This window comes from Festucalex cinctus, chromosome 1 (assembly GCF_051991245.1).
Source record: "Festucalex cinctus isolate MCC-2025b chromosome 1, RoL_Fcin_1.0, whole genome shotgun sequence".
Lineage (NCBI taxonomy): Eukaryota > Metazoa > Chordata > Actinopteri > Syngnathiformes > Syngnathidae > Festucalex > Festucalex cinctus.
Window position 1 is genome coordinate 29584878 of NC_135411.1, and position 25816 is coordinate 29610693.

The following is a 25816-nucleotide window of genomic DNA, read 5'->3' on the forward strand; positions in this document are numbered from 1 at the left end:
ATAGCGTTTTTCCTCCTTACAAGGCCCTCAAAGCGCTTTTGACTACTGATCACATGGCATCAGGGGCAACTTGGGGGTTCAGTGTGTTGCTCAAGGATACTTTGACATAGTTACACACTGGCCTGGGATTGAACCCACGCTCTCAGTGTCTGGAGACAACTATTCTACCACTGATATACACCGCCCCAACAGGATGGATGTATCGTGATTGAAATGCCGACAGCACGCTGGAAATTTCGAAAGTTTGTCATTCACACTTTTTACACCAGATTTCATCGAACACTGGAAAAGTGGAAATGTAACACTGATCGATTTGCTGTGTAGGCCTATCTTGAAATCTAACGTTGTTTGAAAACCTATTTTGAAACCCTATCATCTTAAAACTGTATATGAAGCTTTCTAGAGGATACAACCTCATGATCTCTGCACTGCCCTTTCCTAGAATACCTTCACCTGGCCCACGGGCACCACGGGTGTCTGTGAGCCAGTCGCATTTCTTTTCTATCCTCTGTCACATTGCTGATCATGAGGTAAATGAGTTATCATGTGGATCAGCAGGTGGTTGAAGCTGCATGCGGTTAGGCTTAGTCCCCAAGATGAGATACAGCTTCGAGGACTGCTTGGGTCTTGATTAGCTTGGGGGTAGGGGCACTTTTTCTAATATCGTACACCCTTTTGTGTGCCGAGATTAGCGTTTTATGAAAAACCACCCCCGCTGACACCCCTGATGGGATCGGAGCCTCCCGCCTGATGCATCGTCTGGCCGATGAATTGTGCAACACGAGACCAGCACATTCGCCGATGGATCAAATCTAACTCTGGACACACTTGGGTGTAACAAACAGACAAATGTCCACTTCTGTGGGCGTCCTCTTCATGACCACATCCCAGATTGCTTCCAATCTCCCTCAATGGAAATCACATGCCGGACCACATCCAGCTGCGAGCCAGCGAGCGATAAGCCGCACCATCAACAAACCAAAAATTAAGAAAAACAAAAGATTCAGAGGCAAATCTCCTGTGGAATTTAACTGGAGTGGTGCTGTAAAGTTAACCAAAGCTTTAGGGACCACTTCAATTATTTGATATCATTTCTGATGGTCCATTAGCTCACAATAAAGCTGCCACTATGGAAAAGTGTAAACAAGAGTTACAAACAAACCCTACCCAACTTTTTTCCAGATGCGTAATCGCCTCTTAATTAACTGACTTTCAAAGAAGCTCTGAGTAGCCAGAACTGCGAGTACGCGCCACTTCATCACCTTTCTCCCGTTCGGAAGCCCTCGTAAACAAAATCTCATCGAGGAAGAGCATTTAGCGAAGACAAATAAATATGGACACAAGCACATGTGCCCACAAAGACACGCGCTGGCACAAGCATGCGCCAGTGGTCGCTTTAAGGCAGTCATGTGAAACAAGCCGTTTTTTTCCCCCTGCAAATCAGATTACATCTCCATACTGATTGTGCGGGTCCGCACGCACTTTGCAAACCCTTTTGCCTTTTTGGTCTTTGCCATAAACTACAAAATTATGAGATCCAGAAATGAAGGATAAAGGTGTGAGTGAAGGTGAATCATTTCTTTGTCAAACATAATCAAAGGGACTGCGTTAAGCCTCGTTTCAAGCCGAGTTTGGCTGCTATTCGGCGAGCTCTACAATGGAATGAGCCACTTGCAGCGACTTGTTCAGTGTGTATTTGGCAGGAATGCAAAAGTTAGATGATGCGCAAATTATTCACCTTTGATTCAGGTTACCAAATGAAGGAGGGGAAACACAGATTTCTTCTGTTTTGATAGCTGCTCATTTAACAGTCCTCTTGTTTTAGTGGTTGTACTTTGAAGTTGTGTTGAACGGCAATGTTAGGGTTCTAATAAATATTATAAAATATGCAAACTGTAACCTCAATAATTTTTCTAGCCAATAATTTGAAAAGCTAACCCTAGCTTGAAACCTAACCCTATTTTAAAACCCTACTTTGAAACTCTAGCCCCATCTTCAAACGACTTCAAACTGTACTCTTAAAGCCCTAATTTGAAAATCCTAATCCTAATTTGAACCCCTGACCCTGGTTTGAAATGCTAACCTTGTATTGAAACTATACTCTGCAACACTCTAACAAATACTTGTTGGAAATCTTAACTCAGGCTTCAAACACTAACTTGAAATCTTGGCTCACCGTCTCAGAAGCAAATGTTTTCCGGCTCAAATAACCAATTAACATGGCTACCCCAACTCAGAAAATCTGTCACTGTATAGCTCAACATCCGTTTTGAAATTACTGTTCTTGTTCAGTTGTTCAAGAGTTCTGAGTGACCGTGTAAAAACCTTTGCCGTTAAACAAAATTAAATCCAGAGCACGGGAGGAAGTACAAGTCGTCCCCTGTCGAGACTTAAAATAGGCTCAGTGACGCTAATCAGAAAGACATTTGACAACATCAGCCCGAATCAACAGCAAAATTTGAAGTCATTATCTATCAATTTACAGAAAAAAAAAAAAAAAAAAAAAATCACTGCAGTCTATGCCATCTTCGTGATGAAGAAAATCCAAAACATAGAACCTGATTCCCTTGGAGGTCAAAGTGATTTTACCTCCTAACAATGAACTGTCACAGAATCCTGTCAGCAAGCTCAACTCAAGTTCAAATCAAAGCGGTGATTGGGGATGCAGTCTCTCTTCACAGAGACACCTGACCTGACCGGTGACAGAAAAGCAGCAGGACGGTGCCCTGGCTAAGACTGCCATGTATGCTCGGATAAAAGTACAGGAAAGGGTGGCAGGTGGGCGGAGGGGCGGTGGGGAGCAATCTGGTTGAGGTTCCAGTTACATCAGGAAGAACTCACTCATCTGACCACACCTGCAGACTTCCAGAGCTGTACTGAGCCGACAATTGGTCACCGGAACCTCATCTACAGCCATTGTTTATTTGCATGTCTTGAGGGCATCATTTTAAAAGATAAATTGGAAGGCATAATATGCAGAACGATTAGTCTGTATTATGTAACCATGGAGGCATCAAATTACAGTGGAAAAGTTGAATGCCCCTAAAGACATAGAACTAAAAAGCATCATCACGCTTGAAGTACTAGACTTAATGCCACACGCCGAGCGATGCAGCCGAACGCGACTGACCCTTCACACAGTGTATGGGATTCAGCAACTAGTTTCCATTGGTGGCAAAAGTCAAAATTGCTGGTAAACATTGCAGATGTAATGGCCAATCAAAAGCATCATGTACAAGGCTGCATTCTCAACCCGTGCTTCAGTTTCCAAATACAGTTTCTGGTCAGATAAATGGTTAACGTCCACACACTTCGACACAACGCAGGGGTCAAATAGACCACAGTGTAGTATCTTCATCTGGAGTGCATTTCCTGCCCTCAGGCTCGGCATTTGTCTACATGGCTCTGTGTTATGTCGTCCTCGAACAACACAGAAACAGACAGCATTTAAGGACAAAGAACCTCGGCGTCAAGCGTGCACATCTGGACCAATTCCTCATGAAGGATTATGGTGGTTTAGGATGCACTTCTGAATGTAATTCTCTTACCATGAAGCAGATATGTGCAATCACTGGTGTCGACTGAGGTCCAAATTTCAGTTTGGAATGGAAATTTAAGAGGATAATAAAATTACAGTGAGTACAAATTACAATGCTCTCCCCAGCTTTTGTTTGAAAAAAAAAGAAAGAAAAAAAAGAAAAGAAAACTGGCAAATTTTACAGGCTGACAAGTGAAGAGACAGTTATATTGTGCAACAACAGCACAGGGTTATTATCTTGTCTGCAACAAAATGACACCGATGGATTGTCTGTCGAGGGGTAGCGAGCGGGGGTGCCCACGGGAGCTGTGAAATGTTAGTTTTGGAGTCAAGGTAAACAGCCTCTCTCCCATGGTGGGCCCGTACCCTACGCAGAGTAAGCACATGTTTCCCATTGTGGTTAAAAGGAAAGGGGGGATTAAAGTGTAGCGTGAGCCAGAGCCACAGTCATATACACCCCATGGTGGGATCACAGTGCTGCCCAGGACTGCTGATGCAGCCCACTTGGAAGTGGATGGTGCTTGGGGAGAAGACTTTGCCGGAGCTTTCTGATGGACCAGGCTGGAATTCAGAGCTTTTTTGACGGTGGTGTCGTGAGGGCGTGCGCGTTCGTTCACTGACAGATCCACCTAAGAATTATGAAAGGGTGTTGACACCAAGCATGATTTTTCTTTTCCACAATCTTTTCTAGAAGAGAGATCACCTTTTGTCATGGAAATTTACCAGAACAGGCTGCTGCATGTGGTCATATGTCGGTTAGACTCGGTCAAGTAGCAGCTCATAAATAATAATGATAGATATTGGCTGCTCATCCAAAAATGTTTCTTTTGTTGTTCCATAACTAAACAAATATAATCATGAGGCGGCTTGAGTTTAATACAACTATAAAATACTACATAATATTGAACTTTCTAAAAATATACATTCTTGACCTAATTAAATAAAATGAGAGAGTTTTTGAAGACTGGATTGATTAAATGACCACATTGCTGCTCTTTCTGGTGTGCCCACCTTGACTACTTGGGGGCAGTTTAAGACTGGAGCGGTCAAGCAATTATATTTTTTTAATCAGATTAATCACACCTTAGAATTTTGATTAATCACAATTTATCACTTAATTAAAAGGCTTTTAAATCACCATTTTTGCCTGCCAAATTTAAAGAGCACCTGTTATGTTAATTCCTTCGAAATTTAATGTTATGAGGACGTCCAACATTTCTGTTGACATGACATTTGACATGAACAAATATTCTGAATGTCAAGTCAAGTCATCTTTATTTATATAGCGCTTTCAAACAGCCTTAGCTGTCATACGCAAACATTCATTAAATGCTTTACTTTAACGCATGTAGTTATGTTTATTGCTCAAACACAACCTGTGCTACCTGTAATGTAACCATCCGCTGTTAGCTAAAAGATCATCTGCGGTCAAAATTAAAAGTGTGATTAATCTGCCTTAATACATGATTAATGCAATATTTTGTTTGTGATTAATTATTAGTTAATGCTTTGACTTTGACAGGACTAAGACTAGTTCTTCAAACACTGCTCATCAGTACGGCACTAATATTAGTCATGCATAAAGGACAAAACATGTATGTGACCTTGACCCACTTCACCAAAATGTCGGCATGTCGGCGACATTAGTTTTGAGTTAGTGACAAAAATTGATCATTTGGACAAAAATGCAGATTTTGAGAAGTGAAAATACACCATAATGTGACCCTTCAGCACCAAAGTGAACAGAAGACGGACATCATAACAACAGCATCCTAGCTTGTAGCATAAACGAATGGACACAGCGGCGAAGGTTTGTAACCCAAACAGAGATGATCTTCAATGGTCCTCTCAAAACGAGTCCTCCCTCCCCAAAAGACATGCAGCCTAAATGAAGTGATTTGTAAATACAGTATTCTACAGTAGTATTGTTATGGTTGGGGGCTGTTGAAACATAACATTTTATTTTTTTGATGTGACCAAATGCATTTGAGACATATCCATGATAAATTATAATTAATGCATTTTGTTTTAGTTTACCGGCAAACTTTAACTGGGAGTGGAAATACACAGCTTGAAGCCTCTTTTTAAGCATTGTTCACTAATTTGCCAAATTGCTACTTCGTGTGAAGTGGTCTGAGTTCACTTGCAAGTCTGCACTCACAAGCCAAAGCACAAAAAAAAAAAGAAAAAAAAGCCGAACATCTAAAAAAAACTCAAGTCACTTGTATCTCAAGGCACCACTGTATAAACTACATATAACTCTTGTTACATGGAAAATATTGCTACATCTTCAAATATTACATTCAATCAACCGTAGACAAAGATGTAGACCCAAAACAAAACATCTGGTTTTAGGCTGGCAAAATGTGAGCTTTTCACCCCCCCCCCCCCCCCCCCCCCCCCACCCCCCAAACTGGGACCTCCGAGTCCAATAGGCCACATGCAGGTAAGCACACAGGACAGTTTTTAAGGCAAGAGACTGTGACTGTGCAGCCAATTAAAGGACAATTTAAAAAAGGCAAATAGTGCGACGGGCCATTGAAGAAGCTACGCATAGTGAAGCATATCTGCATTTACCACAAGCTGCCAATTAAGCAACACCCCATGACACTCAGCTGTGACCACTTCAGCTGGAAAGACCACAGAGTGAATTCTTTCTAGGCTGCGTAAAAAACAAAGAGACAAGGCGTTAGGGGGGGGAGAAACATTCAGTGTTACTGTAGCTAGTTTACGGGTGAGTCAATCTAAATTTAACAAGCTAATTATTAAGGGTTAAGACCGGATGCATATACCTCCATGAGTGTTAGCTCGATCATTTAATAGTGACATGTTAATTGGTTGTTCTGATTTTTATCAGCAACAAATAAATCAAAGGAAAATCTTTCTTCAATGTAGGTGACTCTTAGTCAAGGGCTTATCAAAAGCTGAGGGGGAAAAAAAAAGCTGTCAGGGCCTGCAATGGGTGGAGAAAGGTGGAATGAGGAACACATGAAGGCTAATCCAGTGAAGGATTAAGAATAGGCAAATATCACCCACGATAAACAAATGACTAACATTCCCAGTATGTGTGGTTACGCGCCCCAGGCCTCCAAGAGACCCCAACAGGGTCTGGATCCAATCCCGCACTGTTTATCAGTGAGAGTCGACGCCACCATTTGGGAAACACTCTGGGGACAAAGTCCAAAATCCAGAAAATCCATCAGTCCTACTCTAAAAGCTCTCGGGGGCCAAACATTACATCGACAAACCAATCACTGGTTAGGTAAGTTTACCTGTGTTTTTATTAACAACAGCTTAGAAAAACGTTTCACTACTTCCCGAAATGGAATCATAACCAGTAGAAGTTAATATGCATGCCTATAAAAGCAGCCATCAATCACACAGACATTTTGTAATCGCACTTTTAGGGCCAAGCCACAAAGTCTTGCAATGCTGCAACTCAGGAGTCAGTAAGAAAACCACCAGATCAGGCTTGTGGCACCATGTGCAACAGCTATTTACATTACAAATCAACACTACAAGAGCGGAAGAGTTGCACATTTCGGCATTAGTGGCTAAATATTGATCGTTTGTATATCGCCAAGGAGGTGATTGCAGAATGCTGATGATCGATGATGTATAACTTTTAACAGATGCATTGCGTGTCCACATCTGGGCTGTTTAGGGTGTTTAGTAACTATGAAAACATGATATATAATACAGTGCTAATGAAGTTGGACCACCATTCCGAGATAAATTGTGTTTTTGCGATTCAGTTTCATGCAAGTAAGCCACTGCTCACCCGGAACACTGAGGCCAACGCACAGTGCAGCCTACGTTACCATGATGGCATTTTTGAAATGCCGGCTCTTCCATGAGCCAAGCTGTCAAGTCACTGACAAAGAAACATGGAACTTGACAGCAAACCAGATTTACTTGGTTACTTAAATTCATACTTGATGGGTGGGGCAGGTACTCCAGAGACCAAATTATCTGTACTGTCTACAAACAATAAAGAGTAGAATAATCCATCAATTTGTTCAAATTCTTCTCCTCATTGGGTCATTTGTGAGCTGGAGCCTGTGGAGCTGTTTGGGGTCAGAGGTCGGGTACACCATGGACTGATTGCTAGCCAATTGCAGGGTAGATACCAACCATTCACACTCACCCCTATGGACAATATTGTCTTCACTGAACCTAACAGTCATGTTTTTAGAATGGTGAGTACACAGGAGAGCATGTGAAGGCCTCACAAGGAGGCCAGAGCCAAGATTCCCCCTTTAACTTCGAACGTATAGGCCTTGACATGACAGTAGTATGTGTGATGTGCTGAGCGATGCACTCTAATCCACCTATTTTGTTCCGCTCCAGCGTTCGAATTCAGCGTGATAAACAAGCCGAGACGACGACGTGTTGCCTTCTACGGCTGTCTGGCCTGCAATGCTTTACCCGCTGAGCTCAAAGCTCCACCAAGCTTGAAGGACTTTGACTGCACAAAAGCCATCTGGAGTGCGACTTAGCCACAAAATAACTCTTTGAATGTGCACTCTGCGTGGTTCAGACTCGCGGGGGAGCAGCCGGGGTCGCCGCCGTCAACACCACCAACACATGCTGGACCTTTCTCCTCTGTCACCCCCTCTCCAACCCCCACCCCTAATCCCGGCCTACATGACTGACTCCGCCTGAAAGCCCCACACGCCAAGAAGCTTCAGCAAGACCACCTGCTCATCAAACTAAATTGCACTCAGCGAGGGTGATGGGGGGAATGGAGAAATTGGGGAAAAAAAATGGAGATGTTGGGGTAAAAAAAAAATACACGTCTGTGATCTTGGCAAACAAAAGAACAAATTGCGTTTCAACGCCACGGCACCAAAGGGTCAAATCAGCGTCGGATCCCACTCAGCTCTGTTTGGATGTCAGCGTGTCGATAAAGCTTCCATCAGTCCCAGCAAGAGTGTACCTCGCAGCCTTTCATCTTAGCTTCTTTTGTATTCCGCCGCACTTGTTCATCTGTCTCGCACCTCCATCGGGCTACAATTGACTGTTATTATTCCAAGCAGCATTATCTTCATGAATGCCACAGGTCCGAGCACTCTTCAGGAATCGGAGTCTGGGCACAACTGCGGGCAATTTCCCACCCGAGATAAAAGCTCGTGGAGAGGCTGTAGTCCGGCCAGATAGCATCCTCCCTCCTCATCCTTGGAGAGAGGTACTTCGCTTTCATCTTGGGCCAGTTGGGCTTTAGTCAGAACAAACACATTAGTCGGGCCCGGGCACCTGATGGCATGAAGGCCCTCTATGAATCACTGTTTATTAATCTTACAAAAAATATATATTACATTTATCGCGGGTCTTAACATATCCAAAAAGGTCTGCATGGTGAATGGTCCTGCCCCTAAAATACTTAAGTTTTATCCCATCTGAATTTAGGTGAAAGGCAAACTCCACGTAGGATTGGTACATTCCTACAGTGCATGACTGAAAACTCGCACATGTATCCTAGTGAAAATGTGTGTACTTTTAGTCATTCAGTTGTGGCCCCTGCTGAGTTTGAAAAAAAAAATGCCCCCACGTTTCAGCATCTGACAGGGATGCATGAAAAAAGTGGCAAGGATTCATGCCAGAAATTGAAAACAAGCACACGTTCACTTTGATTTGAAACTTAAATTCAAGAGCTCGTACTTCTACTCGGGAATTTGCCCAAATGAGCCCCAGTTAGAAGCACATGTCCTTTGATTGAAAGTGGCGAGATGGAACACACAGAGAGACCTTAAGACTCTGCGGCGCAAGAACACCAACCGGCACAGTTAATGACGGCTGGCCGGGGCCATTTCCCCAAAGTCAACCATGCATGACGAGTTGTTTTAAAGACGGTGTGGAGAGCTGACGTGTGGCCAGGGCCATCGAGCGACTGGAGCCTCGGCTTAGTGCCTCGAGCCCCCGCCCGAGCACCCCACCCACCTCGCTCCACTGGTCACACAGTATCAGCTCCCGTCCCGAGCCCGGACACTGATTTATGGGACAGGAGGATTACGGACAAGCCAGCCATGAGGACCACCCAGATGGTGGCACAGGCTGAGAGCCCCCCAACCAGCATACACAAATCATACACGCTTGAAAATGAAGACCTTCACACACCATAACAAATAATGTTATTCAAAACGTGTTGGTGCCTGTTTTTTATTTTATTTTTTTTTTAACACAGCAGACATTTTGACGTTATAAATAGGACAGATCAAAATGTCCACAAAACGTCTGCAGAGGGTAGTGCATAGGCCCAGGAGCAAACCATGACCGTTTGGGATATGGCTAATGTTGTGCCACAGTGCTGTAGTGACCCAGCGACAGGCCAATTACTACGTTGTCATTTATTAGACCATATCAAAATTAACAATACAGTACGCATTAATAAAGAAGAACAAGAAATAGAGATAATAAAGAATAATCCTCAATGTCAAAATGAAATTTACCAATGAAAAACCAACAGAAGAGACTTAAAAAAAGCATTGTAACCAAGTGGAGACTTCGGAGGACAATACAGTAGCGGCATATCAACGGGCTCAGCATTTATTTGGTCATTTTATGCTCTCATAATGATGGGCATAAGCCAAATCAGCTCACAAGTGGTGGATTACGCCGGCATGCCTGACCAGAAAATACTGGTAACAAGTTTTGTCCGGTGGCAAAGGGGATTGTCACACTCAATACTTTGACTTAAGCTTGCTGCAGTATCATAATCAGTACGGTTGCTGGAGCTCAAAACGATTGTTTACATGTAAACATGCATGAAAACATGAATAAGAGATCTAGGTCCCATTTCTAACCTGAATATTTGGTCATATAAGCGCATAGGCTATTTGGCTACCTCAGAATGGGGATAACTGTTTTTTGTTCTGAGAACGTTCTATCCACAAGGAATCTTATCTTTTTGTATTGGAAGTACTTGTTTGTCCACACAACCGACTGGAAATACACAAGCAAAGATAAACAAAAATGGCAAAACTTATCTGCAGCAAAGGAACACAATTTTGGAGCAAGGAGGAAACATACTTCAACCTGGTGAGTGACATGAAAATAATGTCTTTTATTGATAGTAAAAAAAAATAAGAAGCGGAAATTACGTCTATTCGCACGATGACGCTATCCGTGCATCACGGTTTAGATGGGGGTTGATCACATGACCATGTATAGGGGAAAGGGTTGACCTTAACACGAATATTGATGGCATTTAAAGATTGTTAAATCTTGCATACACTAACAGAACCTCCAAGCAAAAATGCAAGATTGCAAACGCCACCGTTTGTACTGTTGGACAGGTCACACATGAAGAGCAGATCACGCCATTTGTAATAGCTGTGTTCAGCACTCACGTGGGAAGCATTAGCTCAGAGGCTTCCTCATGACCAAAAATACCATTTGATCATCAATATTTGCACGGGACACAGCCGATTCGAGAAAGGATTGTGTTCAATCCCAAAATATCATTTTTATATGTGTATAATTCAAGTGTATGTCAGGAGAAAGAGCATCCCGTGTGGTCACAGATGGGCTGCAGAAGCCAGGAACTAACTCTGGATTTCATCACCACTGATTCAACACAATCGCAATGTGTAGTCACTCACTTGCAGGCCCGGACTGGCCCGACTTGCATTCAACACATTTAATAGTTTTCTTATTTTTATCCAGCAAGAGTGAAAAGAGGAAACAATGAATGAAAAGGACATATTTGTCACTTGCCAGGGAACAGCAACAGCAGTACCCAATGTACCAGTAGGATGACCTCAACAATAAGAGTCGGTGACAAATCGGACGTGCTGCATTCCTTGCACATACACTGACCTCATAAAGGGAGACAAGTAGGCAAACACTCACCTGCCCTGAGCTAACAACATGTGCGGAGGCCAAAAGCGCAAACAACTCATGCGCACACTTGCCTGTCGATACATGCAGACAATGATAAAAAAAAAAAAACAGGTTGTTGGGGTTTTGAGAGGAAGCTTTGAGACAGCCTGTGGAAGAATTGCAAAAAAAAAAAAAAAAAAAAAAAAAATCTAACTTACAGAGAAAGGCCTGAGGATGGAGTTACTGCCTGTATAAACATCTGCCAAAAGGGGGCAGACACAAATATCTTCATGGCGTGGGAGAGAGGGAAAAAAAAAATCTCTATTGTTATGACTCCAATATGCCAATTGACCAGGAATGCAGTAGCAACATGACGAGATTTCTCAAAAATGACAGTCTGTCAAAATGCTAAGTATGGCTGGAATGGCCACGTCAACATCGGTACAACACAAGATTCTCTGAACATTGGACATTTGTTTCTAGTGAAATTTAGGTCACGTCTTTTTGTTTTGTTTTGTTTTTTAAATAAAGACCTCTTTGGGGAATGTTTTTTGTGTTATATTGCCTACAGAAAATCTGACCAAAAACACACTTTCAAATTGGAGTAAAACAGTTGAACTTCATTATTTCTGAGTGTTCTCCCCAACTCATTGTGTTTAGTCTTATACTCGGGGAATTCCCTTCTCCGATTGGTTGACACGCTTAAGTTAAAAAGAAAAGGAAAAACATTTTTTATAAAGGCCAAAATTCCAATTACAATGTGTCTATTTATTTACTTACTTTTTTATTTTTGTTATGGAGGATTTTAGAGGAATTTGAAGTACTGGTACTCATTTCATTTTTTTTTATTTTTTTTTATTTTTGCCCCTAGTAGAAAATTCCACAAAGATGGTGTCCTTAATAACATGAAATGGATTCATGTCAAGCCCAATGATTGTGTGGGAGAATAATTGATGAGCACATCGCACACTAAATCCGTCAGTCACATACCCCAGACACTTCCTGGTCATGTGACTACCACCGAGTGCCCTTTGATTGGCCGCTCACAGAAAACAAATTCCTGCCCCATTGCCATGGAGATGAGTCAACAGCATGTCAGAAGGGGCGGGTGCGAGGGAGCTGAAGGGGCACAGGCTGACCCGCCGTAGTTAACAATTCATCCCTGTATCCGGCTCCCAAATGATTGGGCAAACACAGAGTCCTGTCGAGTCAATAGGGCCGGCAAAAGGGGCAGAAAGGGGGGCATCACCCTGGTGTGACATGCTGACAGGAACACACTGGACGGTGGCGGGTGGGCTCAGTTGACGGGGGTGATGTGGGACAGTGGCCAAATTCACTGAGTACCGCATGATTCAATACGGTGGTACATTTTACGAGTTTGTTTTTCATTTAGTGGTTGAAATTGAGGCTATCATTCATTAAAATACCAATTGCATCAGTTTCAACTTTGAAGCCTCGCGGATATTTGGCAAACATCCATATATGTTGTTCAAAAGCGCTGGTTAAAAACACCTAGTTAGGAAGTAATAAAGCTGTACTGCCTCGTGATGACAGCTAACTTATTCAAGACAGGTTTTATGGGAGGACAACGCTATAAATGCAGAGCAGTGGCTTCGGAGGCATACTCACCATTGCATCTGTGCGAGCCATTGAGGGCTGACGGCTCGTTCCCGGAATTTGGTTTCCCTCACTGTGGAAGTAAGAGAGACATTGCATCTCACACTGAGTCTATGCACGTGGTATCAAATTAAAGCAGCAGCAAGCAGTGACTGTCTTTTTGAGACCCCCAGGCCTGGCTCCCCCGACAGGTGTGAAGTGTGGTTTACTTGACTAATACAGACGCCGGGTTCGAAACAGCTCACAAGAAGTCACCTCATGGAATGTGTCACGAAACTCCCAACAGAATTAGAACAAAATCCACAAAATACAGGACAAGAACAAAAGATAAAATATTGTGTTCAAAGTTGCGAGAATTACGTCATTAAGGTATGAAAAATTACATGGAGTCTCGATGTTGCAGATTTGTGGGTGGGTCTGATGCATCCCTCGTAATAAATGGGGGTAGATTGTATACAGTTGCCATGGAAATGACAGAGATTCTCAGTCATTGCACATTGTTGTTTTGAGGTTTCATTTTGGTCAGAAAGTGTTCAAGCATGTAAAATGAGGCCTGGATGGAAAAATTGGTTCAACCCACAGCAGCCGCTTCCAAAACGCTGACCACTTTACAGCCTCGTGCAGCAGCGCCTGGCAATAAGAGGTCAGAGACAGAAATAACAGACAAGCCTAGGGTGGATTTCATCAATGTCACATCATACAGCAGCAGCGGCGGGATTCAATAAAACACGATTGGGTGTGACTCGGACCCAAAAAAAAAAAAGGCTTTTATTGAGGTCAGATTTTAGATTATGCACAAGCACAACCCAGTTAATCTCCCGCAAAGAAACGGCAACCCGAATCTCATTATCCACCTGGCCATCAGACTTCTCTGGCCCCAATTTGTGAGGGAGGGTGCACAACCGAGCCGACTACTGGTTCTCTGGTGCTACTCACGTCACAGCGCAGCGTGGTCATAAACACTTCCTCTAGGAATCTCCCAGCGCTACACACACCCGATGCATCTAACTCAAGCCAAAAGCGGCACCACTTAACATGTGGTGGAATATAAAACAAGGGCAAAAACACAAGATTAAAAATAGCAGATGCTCGGAGTACTTCTCAAAAAGGTGTGTCAGAGAGGGAGTTTTTGGTGCAAGCATTCCAGTCCAAATCTAGCACATTTACTCTGGAAATACTAACAAAAAAAGTAAATGGAAAAAGAAGAACTCCTCAAATACCTCAGGAAACTGTAATTTAATGATAGCCATAAATGCCCATGATGTGGTTTTTAGTCTATATAGATTGAAAAAGTGCTGGTGACCTTTTACGTAAAATCATTAAAAAGGAAAAGGTTTCCATAAACTTTTAAGGCGGAATTTGGTGAGTTCATTTAAATGTTGCAGAGAATAAACTATGCGCATGTGCTAAAGTCTCATCTGGTTTGCGGACGAAGGGAATCATTCTTCTGCTTGATATCTTGGTCCCAGCACCTATGTTGAACTGAGAGATGGAGCTTTTTTTTGGAAAAGTGCTTTTGCCGCCATTTTTAGGCATCTATAGGCAATTTCGAACTTTTCTGTGTCGGCGTCAATGACTCACGGATTTTCCCTATTCTTGACCGGGCTCGGTTCCTATCCCGCACAAATAGAGGGTGCTCAATGCAGTGTTTTCTTGTGGTATTCTACAAAAAAAAAAGTCTGAGAAATAATTATGTACTCGTATGGTCATTATGGAATTATAAACAAAGTCCCTCTGACACGACTCGGCTGAGTCGAAGAAAAACGGATCCCAGAAAGGCAGGCTCAGAGAAGGAAAACAATCACGGTTTATTCTTTTGATCAACCGAAGAAGCAAATCTTTCTCGCAGGCAAGATAACGCGGATCACAATAATCACTTGCACACAGCAAGGAACCCGAAGGAAACATAAAACACTTGCAAAAGGCAAGGAACACGAATGTAACAAAAAACACTTGCAAAAGGCAAGGACAGAATAACAAACACAAAACACTTGCACCCGGCAAGGACTACTCGAAATGGAATGCGGAAACAATCAAAAAAGCGGAGTAAACAACAGAAAGCGACGCGGATATACACACGTGAATACAGAGTAAATCGATGACGAAAACAGATTCTATGACTTTAGCAAAACTTGGAAACGCCGGAGAACACTTGGACACACTAGTGAGCAAATAATAATCCGACGGCTTGCTGTGCTGCTCGGAGTCCTTTTAAAGTCTTGATTGTTAATGCGCTGCAGGTGCGGAGCTGGGGAACGCCCCCCTCGTTGCAGGCACTGAAAGCAAAAGCACAACAGGCTGAGAACCGAACCATGACACCCTCCAGAATAAAAATAAACATGTTATTCAAAAGCCATCCTCTTAGTTACAAAGCTTTTTTGACATATAAGACTTCAATGGCATTGATTCACAAGTAACGCTGCTAAATTTGAATGATTAAAAAAAAAAACCTTGCCAAGTATATAAAATCAGATTTGAAAATCTGAAAAACTCAAGCCATTTTCTCCGCTGTCAGATTCTAAATCCGCTAAATGTGCTGAAACTAGGCACGATATTGGAAAATCATGCGATAATCGATATAGTTGCTGAATATAGTGATAGATATTATTGCAATATTTAAGGTATGCCTAAAGAAATGACATTTTTATTATATAATGAAAGAATAAAATTTTTTCATGCATCAAGATAAGCAAACGCAATATAATCTTAATTAATTGTATTTACCTCTCAATAATGGTCAAATATTGCATGGCGGTGAACATTTTAGTTAGTGGCTGACTGGACAAATTCAGATAAAAACATACAATTCCATATGTAACTTATTGCATGTCTTTGCGATACGCATATTGCATGGCCCAATATCGCGATAACGATATTTTTTCGATATATTGTGCAGCCCTAGCTGAAACCACGTCCCACTCAACTGTCAGCTGCCAATTAACTAGTTGGTTGAAAATGGATCCTACTTTATTTAACATCTTTCTTATGCCACTGAAATATCTGCTGAAAGCTTCCATTGGATGGATGGAGTGTATCCCAATGGGTCACCGCTGGACTTTTCTACGCTGCCACAATGAGGCGCTCAAAAGCAGCCACACCAGGAGCATGGCTTCAGCATGCTCCACATGCTGGCTGTCACATCAGACTTAAAAAAAATAAAATAAGAACACGTCAAACCCATTTTTTGCATGACGTGCGCACACTCATGGCCAACAACAATGCTTTCTAAAGCGGCCATACCAGCAGACTCTCCAAAGGAAAGTCGTATTTTCGGGTATAGGGCCAAACTGCGCCCCATTTAAGCCACACCCTCGCCAGGAAAACTGAAATGGTAAAAATAAAAGTTTAACGCTACAGCTACACAATTGAGTAGTCATAGTTCTCAGTCTTTGCATATTTTCAGCAATACTTTTCAAACATGTATGATGTATTTAGAAAATTAACAGTAGAGTCGTTACCATTAAAAATGAAAGAGCAATTAGCAAAGCAACACCATCTGTTGGACGAGGCTGTTCACTGCAGTCAAGAGTTCGACACCAGCCCCGGCCAACCAACTAACTGTAACCCATGCTCCTTGTGAGTGTTTTCATTTTGTATCTATGTGTTTGACTGTCCTATTCAATAAACAGCTGAAAGTGTAACACAACAACCAAGCAATGGCTCACTAACTCGACAAACTCTTGAGCTGGGGCATGTGGATTTCTCAGTGTAATCACTCTGTATTAAATAGGAAACAGAGTCGCTACTGGAGTTTTGCTTTAATGAGGACGTGGGTGGCAGGCTCGGGAGGATGCCCTCCGGCAAGCATGAGTCGCAAGTGAAGCAAAATGTCAGCCGGAAAGCATGCACGCGTATCTAAAAACACAAGCGTAAACACGGGCGATGTCAGGGATTACACCCTCCGAAACCGCCGCAGGAAACGCCAGACAGGTGTAGCCATCACGGCGGACGCATTCACCTCCAGTCTCCGCTTTTTGTTTTGTTTTTTGATTGATAGCTCATCATCTCACTTCACCTTCCCCCTGGCTGGATGAAGCTATTGTAAACATCTACAGGCCTTACTCCGCTCTGTGTGTATGTGTCACTCTCAGCTCACACACAGCAATTATAATGCTGTTATGTCATGGCCAAAAAGCCTTGCAGCGCAATACCACACATTCAGTCATTGAACATTTTGACATATTAGTGGGATAGGACAAAAAAGAGGCTTTAGATGGGCCATGGGAGAATTCATTTATGTCGGTGCCAATCCGGTTACAGGTGGATAGACAGGGGTGTAGTATATAGAGAGCAACGTTGGTGGTCGTGCCCAACGCAACATTTGTGGAGGCATAGAACTTCAAAATAAGAAAAATAAAGAGCGGCAATAGTCAATCATTAGTCCTAAGCAATACATGTATACACTAGGGATGTCACGATACCAGAATTTAGTAGTCGATGCTGTTAAAGTATTAAACAATAGAGTAAACAATATAATTAAATACTGTGCCGATAACCAATAATTTCCTGCTTTGTATGGTCGATACCGTTAACCGATAAATTTGCCTTCATATAATCTGCAATTTGTGCATTCAGGAATGGAAAAACTGATGTTTTAAGTACAAACAAATGTGTCTCTTTCAAATGTGTATTTATTTTGTATATGAAATGGCTAACAGATAATTACACCAAATAAAAAGTTAATTTTAAAATTAATACAGAACTACAACTGGTTTATCTGGAAAAAACAAAACATTCATGTATGTATGCATTATGCAATAGGAATGCATTTATTCAACCCTAAGTGCAATAGTGCATGAGAATGAGGTAGGTGAACGTTTGGTAAAATTATATGCATTGCATTTTGTCAACCTTAATAAAAAAAAAAAAAAAAAAAATCAAATCAAGTAAATAGACAAAACTGGTATTGCAGCAACCCTTGTCGGTGCGTGGGTGGTTATGTTATTTCCCGTAGTCTGGACGGGCCATGAAGGCAACATAGACTTGAAAATAATAAATAAATAAATAAATAAATAAATAAGCTGCTCACATTACCGTGTTGTGTTTGGTTACAGCCGACAGTAACTGGTATTAAATAGTTAGGTCACTGCTCGGCTTGTTCATTTCACAAACGCTACAGTATTAATGCTTTGACTGCACTGGGCATAGTAGAGATTTCTCTGAAAATGTAAAAGTTCAAAATAAAATAACATATGATACGCGTCCTTGAAAACCCCCACCTCCAACTGCGGTGAAACTTACGTGTAGTAGTACGTTCTTGTCAATCAAGCTGTTGCCACTTGCAAGGATGCAACATGGCTCCAAATGTGCTATGAACTTACAAAAAAAAAAACAACAACAAAAAACGGGCCAGCTACAAAAAACAGCTGCTTGTCTAGCGCTTTGAATGCCATAACTTTGCCGTTAATGGCTTTAGATTTGTTGTTGCTGCCTTGCTAGCTTAGCGCAGTTAGCCTAGCAACATTAGCTGCTGCAGCTGTGCCTCCTTCACGTTCCTTCAAAATGGCTTTGACATGATGATGGATTTCAGGTGAGCAAAAGCCTTCTTTCCCCTCTTAGAATCCTTGCTGAAAATTTTTTGATCTTCTGCCATGGAGAAAAACCACCACACTGGTGAGGAGGACCTGTTGATTGCTGCGTGCTAGTCTAGACAGTAGTGTGGGGCGGGCCAAGCTTCGCTAAGTTTTTTTTTTTTTTTTTTTTTTTCCTGCTAAGTTGGACCCCCAAAACAACACAAAAGACGTGGCCAGATCTGCCGCCTCGGTACCAACGATACTTCGGCTATTTTAGAAAAGACAGTACCGTCCCATTTTCAGAATCTTGGCATCGACTTGGCACCGAAGTATCAGTTCTCGTGACAACCCTAGTATACACTGCGCCGTGATGCCAACAAACTAGCAAAACTTCCTTGGTGGTGGTAATAAAGGCTGCAGTCCTGAATGCATCCATACATTTTATTTTGTTGCTATGCAAATGTGCCAACCACAGTTAAAATATAAATATAAATATAAATAGAAATTGAGGCATCTGTGTTGCACAGTAGGTATGTGTGCATGTGCGTGTACACGTGTGTCACATGAGGCGGAAGGTCAGGCATTCGAAGACTTGTTTGCTCTCTCGCATGCGCTCTTGGGGAGCAGCCTCGTTTCGAGAGTTTGAAGAGTGACGTGCCAAAGCCATAAAAACAGGACGTGCAGCGCCCGCTGTGTTTGCTTAAGAACACCCAAAGAATGGGCCGCCGTTCCAAAACAAATCCCTCCACTCGCATTCCTGCCCGTCCGTCAAACGCTTACCTGTCGAACGGGATGTGACAGCAGGCGGAAAAGGGTAGTTAACCACCGACGTGATTGCTGTCACGGGTGGGATGACATTGGAAGTTCGCTTCCGAGCTCGTCTGACATCATCGCTGAGGTGTGTTAACGTTTTCTCTCATTCTCTCATTCAAAATACAAGCAGGTGTTTATTTTGTGTTGTGAGTTTTTTCAGCATGCTGCGTAGTTTAGCAAAAAAAAAAATTAAAAATAAATTGTGCTGCCTCAATCTGTTTAGCGAAACTCCCAGTTTAAGTTTACTGTAAAACGGCACATAAAACAAAGAACATCTCACATTAGCTTAATAGGAGGGCCGGCTCTTGGCATAGGAGAACTAGGCGGTTGCCTAGAGCGCTACTTGCTTGAGGGGGCGCCGCTGCAAGGCTTCAATTATTTATTTATTTATTTATTTATTTTTAACAGTAAATAAGATAAAAATAAATAATACTAATAATTTGAACTGATGCGTTCTCCTTGTGTGCCATTTTGAAAGAAGAAAAAAACACACACAAATCAAACCGAAAACAATAAACAACAATACCCCCACCCCCCCGGTTGACCTTCTATTTAAAAATGACCGTTCAGTGTCAGAGGGGCGGAGGGAGATGCTACAGGTTATCAGTGCAGTAGCGGTGGACCGTGGGCACAGAGCGGCTGTAAATAAGTCAAATTTGTCATATATTGTAATATGTAAAAAATCGTCAAAGCCCTCAGATGCAAGGCAAGGCAAGGCAAGTTTATTTGTATAGCACATTTCATACACAAGGCAACTCCTTTCTAATAATTGGTATGTCAATGAGTCAAAGAATAAACCTGTCTTTCTTTCTTGCAGCATTTACCACCAAGAACTGGAATGCCATTACAACAGGCATTAAATAAAACACAGAAAAAGAATAATATTCACAGCCATAGTACTGTATTGTAGTTTTATTTTATTCACCATCTGAGCTTTCATGAGTTTCCACATACCCTCTGTAATGTTCTCACGTGCCCCGTGTTGAAAGGCACTGATTTGATTGCAATGCTAGGCAGGCCGTGAAGCTTTGCTTTTCCAAAGGCGAAAAGGGTTTGGAGGCCTCACTATAAGAGCTGGACCCTCTCTGAGCTAATTAATGTTCACGCACACACACACACACACACACACACACACACACACACACACACACACACACACACACACACACACACACACAAAAAAAACAGATTCCCCATCCCCCATGTCCTCTTTTAAAGTTACATAAAATAATTTGAGGTAAGCCGCTATTTTGATGCAGACAGTTCTTGTTCCAGTAAAATAGTTTCAATCTTTTAGTCATATGAAACTACTATATAAATTGAGACGACTGCACATTAGCAAATATGGTCATGCTGTACCTCCCCGAAAAAAGGGTCTGACCAAATCCTGTGCAGGTCAACCAACTGAAAAAAATTGGTACCACCAGTGCTACCAGTGCAAAATTTAGTGTGGAGCCAAACCCCCAGAGGACTTTGTGAACATGTCAAAATGACCAAAACTATCCGGAGCACAGTGTGGATGAACTCCTCCTGGGTGCCTTTCCTCACAGGGTTCTTCTGTGCCCCACCATGTTGTGGTTTGCATGTGCGTCTGTGGGTACGATCATGGGGATAAGGGGGGAGGGATGGCTTTTTCTTTTTATTGTATTATAGATGTTTGTAATTGTTCAGCACTTTGAGTTGCATTGGAATGTATGAAAGGTGCTATATGAATAAAGTTTGATTTGATTTGAATAAAATTAGTTGTTGCAACAGCAAGTCACTCGAATGATTTGTTTGACATTAATGAAAGAGTCACGAAATGAAGAAAATGTTCCACTTAATATTTTAAATTGTGTGACGTTATACATTATAAACAATGTTAAAAATTCAACTTCTCTTGTAACCTATATAAATTGTCAATGGAGGTGCAGCCAATTGAAATCTCGCCTCGGGTTCCACATTGGCTAGAGCCGCCACTGGCTTAATGCCAACGCATATCACAAAATGCCAAAGTTATGCTCACCAAACTAGCATCGATATTGCAACAGTTATAAATCCTTAAAAGATATTCTGACTAATAATCAGAGCTTATCACACCAGCAAGCAGCTACTCGTATATTACTATTACATCTTAGAGCTTGAATGCATTAAGGAATGTGCGAGATAAAAATGAAGACAATTAAAACAGTACATTCAACTTTGATTGAACTTTGCAGCTTGTACCAGCATTCCTGACATGTTTATAAATGATGGTGCAATTTACACTGAAGGCGACATCCTGGCCTTAACATTCTTAGTTGTAAATGCTTTAAAACTAGTGGATATGTTCAGGGGAAATATTTTTGTGAAAATCTTTTTGCAGAATGTTCTGCAGTCTTCTTTTCAAGCAAAATGCTGTAAACTTATGGAAATAAAACAGCCACTGTCTGTTTCATTGGAACAGAATATATATCAATCATTAAGTATTTATTCAAGACACTTTTGGTTGATGATTGAACAAAACCAACAAATGGTTGCTTCAGGAAGAGACTAACATTTTCAAATTTCAATAAAATCCTATTAAACTGAAACATAGATTGGAGTCACTTGCCAACATCCTCACCAGTCATGTTTATGCTTATAAGATTACAAGTTTTTCCTCTTTAATGTCATAAAATGATGATCCCCAGCAGGGTACACTTTTTTTTTTTTTTTTTTTTTTAAGTGGCTTTAATATTTATAGAGATCTGAAAACAAATCATTTGTATTCCAGTGAATTTCGTTTATTATGGACACAAACTATATAGTCACAATTCAGCAGAACTATAAAGGCAAATTTCTCCGAATCAACGGCCTTGTTTATCTTGGATCCGACAGTTTAACATCTCCTTTATGTGTGCCGTCTGTCCTGCATCTGCCGCAGAAACCTTTTTAATGATGTTTTCCGCAAACGTTTGGCCCACTTGCTGTTACGTAACACCGACAAACAAACCAATGGATCGGACACTAGAGTACGTGGGGTGGAAATCCATCAAGTGGGGGAAAAAAAAAACAGAAAAAGAGAGAAAGAGGGAAAGAGAGAAGCGAGAATCCCGCCCTCTGCCCCGTATCAGAGCAGTCCTTGGGAGAACGGGATGTGATTTGTATGTGTGTTTTTCAAGAGGGGTGCTCATAAACAGCCATGAAAGGGGCCCCTCTATTCAGCCCACCAGCCGAGATGCGCTTCACTGGGCCCGCCTTTTGTTTTGGCCTTAAAATTTTTAAAAAGGGGGTGGGTAGATTATCTGGATGTGTCCAAGGCCCTGTGATACCATTCGATTGGGTGCCCGGTTTGGGAGGCAAAAAAAAAAAAAGGCTTCAGTGGCGCTTGAAGTGATTTAAAAGATGGAGCGGTGGGGGTGCGCTGCCCGCAAATCCTGTTTGGGAGCAACCGCGGCCAGGAGAATAGGGAGACAAAGTGCCAGGGGAGCCATCATTCTATAGTATGCAAAGTTGCTCTCAACTTCATGAGTGCCGTGAATGTTAAAACAAAAGGCGGCGAGCATTCCTTTGTCACGTGACGAGGGTCAATGCGCCGCCGTAGCGCGTGGGGTCGGGAAGTGCAGCGAACTTCCCACGCTGCCACCGCCACGGAAGAAGAATACGCTTACCCAGTGGCAGGTGTTACACGTTTACATGAAAAAGGGTCCACGCCTGATGAGAAAATGGAAAAATAAATGCAACTTCCTTGTCAGCATGACAAGTGTTATTAACAATGACCATGACGCATGAATGAGGAAAATACAGACATCTTATCATGGGAAATCATCAGGTACAGTGGATATAAGACGACAAACCAAAACAGTTCTAATTCCTTCTGTCTCGCTCCTCTGTCGATGTGAGACGATAAGATGAGCCCCTACACGTTATATTTACTTCCGTAAACATTTGGCCATGTGTCGGTTTTTCGGTGCATGTTACTCGACGTTGTGCTTTGTGCGCATGCGTGACAGATCACCGACGCGTTTGCGAAAGAGTGCATAAAAAGCCCAAGACATTGGCACATACTGTATCAGCGCAGTACCCGTCCATGCATGGTAATCTAATAGGCATGAGAGAATGGGAGCGTCAACAAAAGGGACCGGGCCAAACAAAACCACTTAGGGATGAGTGGGCGCCTCGCAAACAGGCCGAGTCTTGTTCCGCTAAATTGCACTCTTCTACTCGAGTTTTCCCAGTTATATCATGTCTTTGTGAGCCATCAGGAAGTACATTAAAAGTATGGCAGTATGGCTGGATGAATGGTGAATCATGTAGCTCAGACAATGTGGCATAAGTTAAAAACTGACAGGATTCCCCCACACTTTACTTTACAGATCTACCAAATGCTAAATGATTTACTTATCAAAGACTTATTAGTATTGATGGATGGTGCGGATGACCAGATTTCATTGCTAGCCAATCTTAGCTAGCCAAGGGGGTTCGCTAAATGCTAATGCTAAATGCTATCCTGGTTGACTGTTCAACAGGGCTGAACAGGTCAATGCACTCATCTTTTTCCAACTTTTTTTGCTTGCTCCTGACAGTTATTGGAAGCTAGTTGGGTTGTCTATCTCACATTGGAAATATACAGCTAGAAAGTTCAGCTTGCCTTGTCTGACCAGCAAGTGGCTTAGATGTGAAAGCAAGAAGTAGATCTAGTTCCGGTCACCGCCTGCTACATAAATCAGTCCTGCTACTGATTCAATGTGGATGTGAATGAGAATGCAAATGTGAATTTGGAAGGAATAGGAAGGTATGTAACAGTTTCCTTTTTATGGGTTTATCGTATGAATCACTATGACAACTGTGTGACTGACTGACATACACATGGCTAAAAACGGGACTCCAAGACAGACCCTGGATAATGAGGTTGGCAAAATCTACTGGGACGTGGGACCCAAGGCTTAAAAACAGCTCAAAACACAATGTCTGGTCACCCTATGGTTAAAAGTAAGTACTGCAAATTTCTGACACTTTCTTACAGTTAATTTTAGGTGCCTTTGAAGGAGGATAATGCAAGACTAGCAAATTGTTTGAGAAGCTGCAACATTTCCAGTGAAGGAACGTGTGCATGATGTCAGCGGAAGTCTTTCATAGGCTGCCTGATGCTGTTCATGTTGTACTGATAAGATTACGGGGAATTCTGTTAGGAAACCTGCATGGTGTTCAGTGCTTGACCCCACTCCCTTCAAAAAAAAAAAAGTGTACATCTGATATGTGAATGAAGACAGGTTAGTAAGGTTTTCAGTGAGCACGCCCACGTATAAAAACAGACACAAAGGCTTGGATTTTCACCATTTTTAATCCTCGTTTTGTATATTTTGTACTTTTTTTTTTTACTCATTCAAATTTGTGAACTGGTTATGGCCTCAAGAAAATGCCTTCTAATTATAACTGTGCTTGTGTTGGCTGCGACAGGGCAAGGACTCACCTTGCGTCCCAGCCAATGTCAAGCATTACATTTGTCCCTCGTCATCCCCTCCTTGCACAAGCATTGCCGCACACTCTCTGTCGAACCGGTTGGTGGTGAAATGACGGTTCATTGTGATTCCCGTTGCCGTGGAGATGCTCAGGTGTTGCACACGAGCCGGCCCGTGCATCTGAACGCCGATGCCCTCGCCAGTCCTTCTCCATACCGCAGTGTGTCAATAATCAGGAATGTGCGGTGCCTAAACTAAATCATTCTTCCTGTGCCAACATCACAAATATAAGCACTGACACTGCCCTGTGGGCACTGCCGGAGAAGAACAGACTTGCAAGATAACAAGAAGGCTCGCGTCCATGGCTTTGATGTCTCCAGACAGCTTAAAACTGGTATAAATCATAAAGCCCACCACTACAGGTGGGGATGACCTGAGCGGCGTTGTTGAGAATGAACAAAAAGCAATCTAGTGGCTTCTTATTACAGCAGGATGCAGTATGAAAGCGAAGACCAGCTGCCGTCAGCAGTTGGACGGCTTTGAATGAGTGCTAAGCCTTTGGGACAGCAGGAAATATCCTCTGCATTACTTTCAGATTGCGATTCATAGCCTATTATCTCATAAGGAAGGAGCCCCTTCACATTGTGAAGTTGTGATTGTTGTCAGTTGAAATGTACTGTTGCTTATCAGAAAGTAACTTTGCTCATCAGTGTGTGAAAAATTTGGGAGGCACAGCAACGGGTAAATGGAGGAGCATTTTTTAGACTTAGACTTGACTTTATTGATCCCTCTGGTATGGCTCCCTCTGGGAAATTTACATAATTTCCTAAATTCATTATCATTGTAGAACCGAGAAGAGTTACGTTACAGCAACTCCTGAATCATCACCACTACAAGCAATGACAAAAACCCGATTTTATTCAATGGCATCATCTCCCATCTGTTTAATGTGCACGATTCAAATTTGGTAACAAAAGGACAAAATTTTGTTTTTGAAGTGCCCCTGGAAAAGACTTGACAAGGGCCAATTCAAATCAAAATGTCAGACTTCCCATGTCTTTTCAGTTGGTAGAGTAGGCCCGTTGAAGAAATTTACTTTCAATCGAGGCTGA

At 42.2% G+C, this 25816-nt stretch overlaps 1 protein-coding gene across 5 annotated transcripts in view; it reads right to left on the minus strand.

The window, feature by feature from the left end:
• Positions 1 to 25816, minus strand: part of LOC144022920 (uncharacterized) — a 116229-nt gene that overhangs the window by 7052 nt on the left and 83361 nt on the right. For 4 of the 5 annotated variants that reach the window (XR_013284439.1, XR_013284434.1, XR_013284440.1 and 1 more), the window contains one exon: positions 12989 to 13049. The exons of the other annotated variant lie outside the window; for it this stretch is intronic. Coding sequence is in view for 1 of the 4 variants with exons in the window: in XM_077528130.1 (XP_077384256.1) it covers positions 12989 to 13049 (61 nt within the window). In the remaining 3 variants the exon portion in view is untranslated. The remainder of the gene's footprint in view (positions 1 to 12988; positions 13050 to 25816) is intronic. 5 annotated transcript variants of the gene reach the window in all.